The 10,785-nt window shown below is 44.8% G+C and overlaps 1 protein-coding gene across 1 annotated transcript; it reads right to left on the minus strand.

Moving 5' to 3' along the window:
• Positions 1–1,301: 1,301 nt before the first annotated feature.
• On the minus strand, positions 1,302–4,714 carry LOC104307968 (zinc finger protein 239-like). Its single transcript, XM_009909084.2, has 5 exons — positions 4,698–4,714; positions 2,501–2,740; positions 2,272–2,443; positions 1,846–2,146; positions 1,302–1,366 (listed from the first exon to the last, which is right to left on the minus strand). The coding sequence occupies exons 1-5, from the start codon at positions 4,712–4,714 to the stop codon at positions 1,302–1,304; spliced, it is 795 nt and encodes a 264-aa protein (XP_009907386.2).
• Positions 4,715–10,785: the final 6,071 nt, after the last annotated feature.

The raw sequence follows: 10,785 nt of genomic DNA on the forward strand, positions 1-10,785 counted from the left end.
TGGTAGGTTGAGAGAGGGCTTAGCTCTCCCTCCTCCACAGAGTAAGAAACCACAACTAGCCCAGTCAAAAGAGCAAGCTATATATTTACAAGCATATATGGAAAGCAGGTTATATATAACACAATATATACAGGTATTTACAATATATACACAGAAATATACAGCAAAGAGAAGTAACACAACAAAAATCCCTCCCTGAGGGAGGGATCCCCTCCTTGGAACCCCCTCTCTCCCCCCCTACCTCCCTTTTTCCCCAAAAAGGGGTTAGAGAGAGAGAAAGGCAAGTTACTAAGGAAAAGAGTTGTTAGTAAGCTTCAAAAGCCCATGCAGGATTAATTTTTGCTTATCTGAAGGCCAACTCCAGCAGTTCACAGAAGAAGCAGGCAGGGAGAACAGGCTGAAACACCAAACTCCCCAACTCCCCAACGAAACTGAACTGAGGAAAAAAAAAATTCAACTGCTTCACAATTTTGTCCACCCACCAATGAAATTCGTTTAGAATATCAGAATGTTTTGGTTCTAGTACTGAAAACAGTTAGCCAGTGTCTCAGCACTGCTTGTTCTTAAAGGCACAGTGTCAAATGGTCACAGCTGCTTGACAGTTCCTTGCCCAAGTGCCCTTCTGGGGTACTTTGCACATTGGATAGCTCCAAACTGTGCCTGTGGCAGTTATTTGTGGGGAGAGGTCTCTCCAGCTGAAGACCATGACATTTGCACAGGCACTTTCAGCTCCCAATGCAGCATCTTGACCACAGAACTTGTGGATTTGTGCAGCAGCTCAGCCAGCTCCAGCTGGCATAGCAACAGTTCACGGTTCTGCCAGGCACACTGCTTAGAGCTGCAGAGCTAAGTTCAGAGCCAAGTGTAAGACAAACATCCTGGGGGAGCATTTCTGGGCACTATGCTGAGGCACAGCATCCTTTCTTGCAGTGATTTCATTCTTTACACTCTTAAAGCTCCTGAAAACTCCTCAACACTCAAAGAAATCTCTTCCCACTTCTGGGTAGATGGAAAGGCTGAGGGAAGCCCCAGATCAGCAGGAATCCATCAGCAACACTGCTGAGCTAGGGAGAAGTCTCTTGGAAGCCCAAGGATTACTGGATTGCAGCAAAGTCCCTAAGTGGAAAGTTGACAGAAGCTTTCCAAGGGCTTCCAAAGACCTCCCTAAGATCCCCTCTACACCCTCCAAAGATTCTGAAAATCAATCCTAGTACCCTCCAGACCCCCCCGAACATCTAACATCTTTTGACAAAATGAAAACATGCTGAGATGTCCCTGAGAACACTTCCAGCAAGACACGCTCAAGACTCTTCTGACAACCTCACTTTGACTTCTCTGAACTGGACACACAGCTCCAGCCCCATTCCTAGGGAACAAATGCCCTCATCATTTGGGCATTGTGGGCAGAAATGTCTGAAATAAAAGCAAACAGGATTTGGATAACTTTGGTTTTGCATTGACACAACTGGGCAATGGACAGAGGGATTTTTACCCCAGGGAGACACAAATTGGGGAAGGACCAGACAAACCCTGGTAAAGCTCAGCCCAGCTCCAACAGCAGCTCTGGCTGTGCTGACTCAGCAGTGTAATTGTTCTCATCAGCACTAATTGCTGTTCAGAAGGGCAGGAGGTGTTTGTTCCTGCTGGAGACCCCAGCCTCTGAGAAATGCAGGGGAAAAAGAGGCGATTTTGGTTCAATCTGCTATAAAGGCTCTCTCAGGCAGGTTAGGACTACCCCAAGAGACCCTGGGTGGATCTGTTTGTGCCTCCTCCATACTATGGCCTGGTCACTGGTGTGGCTGCAGCAATGATTGGTGAAGTATCCCTTCTGGGTGAAGCTCTCACCACAGTCAGCACAGGTAAAAGACTTCTCTCTGGTGTGCACACGACAGTGCTGGGTAAGGTGGAAGTTGTCAGTGAAGTTCTTGCCACAGTAGGCACAGCTGTACGGGTTGTCATCATTGTGGATGATCTGATGCTGGATGAGTTTGTAGCTGTTGGTGAAGCTCTTACAGCACTCAGCACAGGGAAACAGCTCCTCTCCAGTGTGGATGTGGCAGTCGATGGTGAGGCTAGAACTGTGTTTGAAGCTTTTGCCATAGTCCCTGCAACTGAAGGACTTCTCAGTGCTGTATGCACTGCAGGGCTGGGTAGGGGTAGACTTGTGAGTCAATGTCTTGCCACAGTCAGCACAGCTGTACAACCTTTCACCAGTGTGTGTGGCGGTGGATGGTGAGGCTGGTGAAGCTCTGGCTGCAGATGGAACGGGACCCGCTTCTCTCCAGTGTGGATGCGGCGGTGGATGGTGAGCATGGAGTTCCGACTGAAGCTCTTGCCGTAGTCCCTGCAGGTGAAGGCCTTCTCAGTGCTGTGGTGCTGGCAGAGGGCAGAGGTCTGAATGAAGCTCTTGCCGTAGTCGGCACAGCTGTACTGTTTGTCACCACTGTGGGTGAGTTGGTGTCAGATCGACAAAGTGCTTGTGGTGAAGCTCTTGCCGCACTCAGCACAGGGGAACAACCCTCTGGTATGGATGCGATGGTGGATGGTGATGATTGAACTGTGTTTGAAGCTCTTGCCGCAGTCCCTACAGGTGAAGGCCGCCTCAGTGCTGTGTACACTGCGGTGCAGGATGAGGTTGCACGTCAGAGTGAAGCTCTTGCCGCAGTCCCAGCTGTACGACCTCTCACCGGTGTGGATGCGGCAGTGGATGGTGAGGTTAGAGCGCCTGCTGAAGCTCTGCCTGCAGTCAGCACAGGTGAAACGCTTCTCTCCAGTGTTGGTGAGGCAGTGATCCTGGAGGTCAGAGCTCTCACATTTTAAATTCAAGTCAGGGATCAAGCTCACACTCAGCCCCCAAGCTCAAGAACCAGGAACTAACGTCAAAGACTGCTCCCAAGCACAAGAATCCAGATCAGAAATGCAGAACCAGGCCCCAAGCTCAAGACCCAGCGCCTAAGTTTACATCCAGACCTCAAGCTCAAGAACCAGCAGCTAAAGTCAGAACCACTTCCCAAGCTCACACCCAGCCCCCAAGCTCACAACCAGCAACTAAGCTCAAAAGCAGATCCTGAGCTCAAGTACAGGCAACTGAGGTCCGAACAGCTTCCAAACTCACACCCAACCCCCTGGGCTCACAGCCAGTTCCACAACTTTGCTTATTTCAAGTTTCCTTCATTGCAGTTCTGCTAAGTGTCCAAATTCAAGCATTCAGAGAATGCTTTGAGCTGGAAGGGACCCCAAAGATCAGACAGCTCCAACCCCCTGCCATGGCCACAGACACCTTCCACCACACCAGGCTGCTCAAGCCCTCATCCAACCTGCCCCTTAACACCTCCAGGGAGGGGGCAGCCAGCACCTCCCTGGGCAACCTGCTCCAGGCTCTCACCACCCCCACTCCAAACAATTTCCTCCCAAGCTCCACTCCAAATCTGCCCTCCTCAACCTTCAATCCATTCCCCCTTCCAGCCTGGGCCATTCTATGATCACACTCTGAAAAGTTTCCTTTCAGAGCTGAATGAACACTACTAGATGAGTAGTAGACATACAGCATGTACTCAAGCACCGGAGGTTTTTCCAGTATATAATGTATTTGGGTGACAGAAGTTCATAGAGGTAACCTAGAATCAAGAACTAAAGTGACATTAATTTATCAACATCATCAGAAATAAATGCTAGCACAGAAACTAAATCATAGATGCTGTGGAATTATTTGCTAATTAACCATTTTTTTAAAAAAAATCTGTAACTTAACAACAAATTCAAGCCTGTTGCATAAAGTTGAAGTAAGCAGTTGCAAAGAACCCATACTTCAGTGCATTAGTGCAATACAAGCACACACAAATTCAGATATGGTACCTTTAACATATATTTATTAAATAGGCATATTGAACACTTCTGCTGTTTATTTCTTACACAAATTAAAATCCCTTTACCCAAATACAAGGACACATCCTTTAATTCTCAAACAATTTTAATATATCCCAAGTTACAAAGTAACTGGTTAGTTTCTGAAAGATGAAACACCCTTTGCCATTTATCTCTGATATAACCAAAGCATTAATCTGCAAGTTTTGAAATCACAAAACAAAACACAGCTTTAGGTTAAGCAGTAATTTTTTTCCCAATAAACAGATGGAAACAGGTTAATGTATTTTCAAGATATTTGACACAATTCTCAAGGCATTTCTCCAGAGATGTCTCAGAGTTATCTGTGGGAAGACAAGCCACCTATTCCACATGAATTAAATCAGGCTGCATTGCATTGTGCTGCAGGGAGCTTTGCTGGTTTGCAGCTTTGTTAATATATGGATCTCAATGCTTCACAAATCAATTGCACCAGAGACTTTTCTTTTCTACGTTCATCTTTATTATTAGAGCCTCTTAACTCATAATTTATTTCCCTTTCTTTTTGCATTATCAGAGTTATCCAGCTCTTCCGTTTTCCCAATGAAGTGGAGGTGTACTAATGTAAATCGTAAGCTACTCCAAAGAATATAAACCATACCACACCAATACCAGTCACCCAGGCAAACAGACTGGTATTTCCAGAAGCCTATATTAAGCACTTCTGTGCAATGCTCTAGAGAAAGTTCACAGCATGACTGAAGATCAAATAGTATTTCCTACAAGAAACCCTGATGTAAACATACTCCGAAGCTCCTCCATTCCCTTCCCACTATTTCAAATGATCCACTGACCTTAACTCCAGCCCCATGGCACAGAAGCAAGGTAGTTATCTCAGCAACACTGTGGGCCATTCAGAGCTTACCAGTTACAAGCTTTCACGGATCCAATACAGACCTTTAAGTATGCAAAACCAACCCCATTCTGCCTATGTTGCATAAAATAAATTTCACGAAACGCACATTACACTATGCCATAGCAAACTGAACACTGATGAAGAAAATACACATCTTTTGGTCTACTACAGATAGAAAAGTTTCCCAGGTACTGTAGCTATAGAAATATGGCCATTTGTTGTTAAGTAATTGCAGTTTAAAAGCTGGTTAAACACAGCTATCCTGAAGGAATGCTACATTCTTCCTAGCCTTTATGTAAGTCAAGTCTGCCTTAATTGTGGGGGACTGTGATGTATCTGTGAACTCTCGGAAGAGCTCTGGTGAGAAAACATCTCTGTGCTACCATGGGAATCTGGAAACTCCCTGGACAGACTGAGTGGGAATGAGAAACAGCAAGGTAAGATGGGAGGCCACCTGGACTAGCTTAACAAGTAACTACAGCAATGCTATCGCTGACCCATGAGAATCTTGACAAAAGTTCATTAACCAATTGCAGGCAGCCACACTAACAATACACACAATATATGAGTTGTGTGCTGAAATAAATCAGTCACTTTTTGGCCTTCTATATGCTCTGCTTGTGTTTGATTCTTGTTGCACAGACCGTCACCTTATCCATACCCCAACCCCTCTACAACAACATTTAATCATCTCAGTCCTTTAAATTACAGCCTGCCAGTCCACTTTAACTTGGGTCTTCACGTCGGGGGTCACCATTTGTCACTGAAGATTTTTGGGCTGCAGGTGCATGTGGCAACGGTGACAGAGCCCAGTGTAGCTGAGAGCAGTGGGATACTGCCTTTTGGTCCGGACCTGAACTTTGACACCTGCCTGGGTGAGGTAGGTGAGCCACAGGGAACATAATGGGTCAGAAATTAACAAAAGATGAGGACTTAGTCCTTGGAACCTGGAAATCATTATTGAAACGCAGGGGTCTAAAAGTTAATGATTTTGACTTAAGAAAATTACTCTTATGGGCAAGCAGCAAGGTTTTGAGCCTTCCTCCATGACAGCCTTCAGCGTTCCTGCCTGGCACAAGCTAGGTAGTTACTTGTGGGATGCTATCTCGAAAGGAGACAAGCAACTGGTTGATATGGCAATTACCTGGCGCCTGCTTCATGATGCACTGAAAGATCTTACACAGGAGCAAGAGGAGGAAGAAGAGGAAGGGAATGATTTGGCTATGGGGGAAATGAATAGATCAGTAGAGGACATGCTGGCACCCTCTAGCCCGGCCTCGTCTGGCTGCTCAGGAGTAGATGCAACAGCGCAACACATAACAAGCGCTGCTGAGAAACATCTTTCTCCTAATGATCAACTTAAGTTCCCAATGAATTGGACTTTGCAAAAATGCCACTGGCTTATCAATCTCTGAGAGAACAGCTGAAAGGATATGTAAAAAGGAGGAATGTAATCAGCGTAATAATCTACAGACTTCACACCAACAACTGCCTTTACAACAGCAATTAGCCCCTCTGCCATCTGATAGCAAGGACGAAAATGAGGGGGAAGCTGTAAATCATAGCGTGACTGTGGCCACGAGAAAGAATGTTGAGAACTGAGGGCGTCAGTCTGCACCGTGGGCCTTGCCCCCCTGTAGTGTGACTGTTACTCCACGTTTGGCAGCGCAATTTTGGCAGCAAGTTCGCCAGCAAGCTGCTGCTGTGGGTAACTGGGGTTTGGTGGAAATCTTGGATGCGCCACATATATCCATTAGAACAGAGAAGAATTCTTCTCCTATGGGTGTTTCAGATGATCCTATGCTTTCCCTGTGGAAAAAGTGGTTCTGGGATTGGGGCAGCAGGATAGTCATCAGGTTTTGGGTTGGAAATTCATACAGGATTTGCGATCCACAGTAGCAAAGTATGGTGTTAATTCCAGTGAAACTATGCAGCTTTTGCATATTATAGACATTGATTTGCTGTGTCCATTTGATATTCATCACCTTGTGCAGATAATTTTTCAGCTTGTTCAGTACTCAGTATTTGAAACTAGCTGGAAAAAAATAGCTGAAAAGGCTGCAATACAAAACACGCAAAGAGATCAAAATGATGTTCTGCGAGGTGTGGGGGCAGATGCTTTCATGGGCACAGGACCTGTGTTTTCTAATCCTAACACGCAAGCTCACTGACATCCATCCTTACTGGAACGGAGTCAAAGAATAGGCATGTCTGCAATTCTCATGACGATGGAACTTGCATCTCCACGTCCTCAATATACAGTTATTAAACAAGAGCCTAAGGAACCATTTCTGCAGTTTGTGGAGAGGATTTCTGCTGCTATTGAGAAACAAGTTGATGATAAGAATCTCAGGCAAATTTTGTGTCGTCAATTAGCAAAAGACAATGCAAATGCTGACTGCCAAAAAATTATTGAAGCATTGCCAGGTGAACCATCTGTAGCTGATATGGTAACAGCCTGTTCAAAGGTTGGCAGCACTGATTTTAAGATGACTGCACTTGCAGCTGCCATAAAATCAGGAGGCCCAGTAAGGTGTTTCAGCTGTGAGAAAGAGGGACATGTGAAAGCTAATTGTAAGCAAGTGAAAGCACAGCTGGGAGTTGACTTGAAAAATTCTTCTTGTGCTCGTTGTGGTAAACCTGGTCATTATGCCAAACACTGCAAATCTAAATGTCATGCAAGTGGTCAGCCTTTGCAGGGAAATGGGAAAAAGCACGCGAAAGGGCGCGTGATGACACAAATGCCCCCCAATATCAGCAATCCATTTCCAACCGGGGCATAGCCAGCCCAGCAGGTCCAACCTTGTGTGACAAATTATCAGCCAGCACAAGGGAATCAGCAGGGATGGATGTATCCACAGCTGACGTAATAACTATTTCAGACACAAAGACACACAAGGTGCCTTTAAATGCATGGGGGCCAATTGGTAACAGGCTCAGTGCTTTATTAATAGGACGATCTAGTGGCACCCTTCAAGGAATAGACATACATGTAGGGGTAATTGATGCTGATTATGTTGGGCAAATATGTGCATTAATATCTACTGCAACACCACCTGTAACAATTCCTAAAGGGACTTGAATTGCTCAACTTGTACCTTTTTGTGAGTCATGTTTCCAGAACAGAGCAGACTATCCATGGTGAAAAAGGATTTGGATAGACAGGACCACCCGCAGTGTTATGGTCTCAGACAATCACTGAGAAGAGACCACAAATGACCTGAATGCTCTCCATGGACCGTGCTACTCCTGCACAGATACAAGTCACAGGACCACTGGACACAGGAGCAGATATTACCATCACTGTGCAGCGTAGCTGGCCTCCTGCCTGGCCACTGGTATCAAATAACATGAGTGTGGTAGGACTTGGTGGGGTTGCTAACAGTTTTATGAGTGCTAAACCTGTAGTGATTACCAACCCTGAGGGACAAAAGGCTACTATTAGACCATATGTGACCACAGCACCCCTTAATCTATGGGGAAGAGACTGTTTGGGGCAGTGGTGAGTGAAAATCACAACAGATTTTTGCTAGGGGTCATTGCAATGCAGGGCATTACGCAACCCACACTGGCATTAACATGGCTAACAGAAAAGCCTGTCTGGGTGGACCAATGGCCCCTCACCCATGAAAAGCTCACTGCCCTGCACCTTTTGGTTGAGGAACAGTTAGCTGTGGGACACATAGAAACGTCACACAGTCCTTGGAACACACTTGTGTTTGTGATAAAAAAGATATCAGGCAAATGGCATTTGTTACATGATCTGAGAAAGATCAATGAGGTGATGGCTACTATGGGGGCTTTGCAGCCAGGGTTGCCTTCACCAACCATGATACCAACGCAATGGGAAATTGTGATAATAGATCTGAAAGATTGTTTCTTCACTATTCCTCTTGCTAAACAGGACACAGAGAAATTTGCATTTACGGTGTCCTCAGTGAACAACAGTGGACCAGCCAAAAGGTATCAGTGGAAGGTTCTACCTCAACGTATGAAAAACTCACCAACTATTTGTCAGTGGTTTGTGGCAAAAGCATTAAGTCCTGTCTGGGCTGTGTTTCCACTAGGCTACTATATGGATGACATCTTATTAGCAGCTCCTTCACAAACAATGCTGGCTGAAATGGAAACTGAGGCGCAAAAATCACTACAAAATTGTGGATTAGTGATTGCTCCAGAAAAAATACAATGTCAACAGCCATGGTTGTACCTGGACATGAAAGTATTAGATCAAACAGTAATTCCTCAACCAATTCAGTTGCAAATAAATGTAAAAACCTTGAATGATGTCCAGAAAGTAGCAGGAATGACTAATTGGGTGCGACCTTATCTAGGGTTGACATCCTCCAAATTGCAACCACTCTTAGAATTATTAACAGGGGACTCAGACATTTCTGCACCACGAGTTTTAACTCCAGAAGCAAAGCAGGTAATTGAAGAAGTAGAACAGGCCATTCATAAAAAGCATGTATGGAGAATTGATTTGGCTGTATTGGTTCAGGTGTTTGTTCTAATAGATGATCTGATACTTTTTGCAATGCTTGCACAGTGGAATTCTGACTGGCAAGATCCTCTTCATGTTTTAGAGTGGGCATTTTTACCTTTTAAAACCAAGAAAACGGCTCCTGGACTGTTTGAGCTTTTGGCTCAAATTATTATGAAAACAAGAGCTCGCTGTGTAGAATTGTTGGCAAGGGATCCAGAAAAAATTGTGATACCAGTGCAAAGCAAATATTTTGATTGGTGCCTTGCTAACAGTCCAGCACTACAAGCAGCAATGGCAAATTATACAGGTCAAATTGGCTATCATCTGCCTTCCCATCCATTAATAAAAATGGGTGGACAAATTCAATTTTCACAAAAACAATTGAGTCAATCTAACCCCGTGCTTGGTCCCACAGTGTTCACTGACGGCTCAGGAAAAACAGGAAAAGCAGCTATCGTATGGTATGATGATGATCGATGGCAAAACAGCATGGAATACCAAGAAGGCTCTCCTCAGATTGTTGAATTAAGGGCTGTGACTATGGTATTTCAGCAGTTTTCCTGTCCTGTAAACATTGTTACTGGTTCAGCCTATGTGGCTGGATTAGTGCAACGTTTAGATAAAGCTGTCCTTGGTCATGTTAATCAGGAGAAGATTTTGGAGTTTTAAAACTGTTATGGACTGAGATTCAAAAACTATGTGCTCTTTATTAAGTTTTGCATATTTTGGTGGAGGGGAATGCAAAAGCAGATGCACTTGTGTCGGGTGTAGCAATGGGACCAATCCCAAATATCAAACAACAAGCAATAGCTTCTCATCAATTTTTTCATCAATGTTATCGTGCTCTAAAATGGCAATTTCAGTTGTCCAATGCTGAAGCTCGAGTTAGTGCTGATGCATGTCCTGATTGTCAGGGCCAGCATATTCCTCACTGTTCTGGTACTAACCCTAGAGGGTTGCGAGCCCTCCAGATCTGGCAGACAGATGTTACTCACATTGCTGAATTTGGTAGGTTAAAATTTGTTCATGTGTCTATTGATACATTTTCCTCGGTCATCATTGCTACTGCTCACATAGGAGAGACTGCCAAAGATGTTATTCGTCATTGGCAGCGAGCTTTTTCTACTGCTGGAGTTCCTCTTCAGATAAAAACAGACAATGGTCCAGCATACGTGTCTGCAAAGGTTAACTCATTTTTGCAATCATGGGGTATAACTCATATTACAGGTATCCCTCATTCTCCCACTGGACAAGGCATTGTTGAACGCACACATGGCACATTAAAACAACTGTTGCAAAAACAAAAAGGGGGAATGGTAGGGGATCCTCCAGAAGCTCGATTGAACAAAGCTATGTATGTTCTAAATTTTTTGCAATTTCTGGTGATTCTCTGGACCCCCCGATACTGCATCACTTTGGCTCCTTGGCTACCACCGGTGGGGTGCCCTCAGGAGCTAAAGTCAGGATTCGGGATCTGCAAACAGGTCAGTGGTCTGACCCTTGTGACTTAATAACTTGGGGACAAGGGTATGCTTGTGTC

The sequence above is a fragment of the Dryobates pubescens genome, chromosome 16 (genome assembly GCF_014839835.1).
Source record: "Dryobates pubescens isolate bDryPub1 chromosome 16, bDryPub1.pri, whole genome shotgun sequence".
Taxonomy (NCBI): Eukaryota; Metazoa; Chordata; class Aves; order Piciformes; family Picidae; genus Dryobates; species Dryobates pubescens.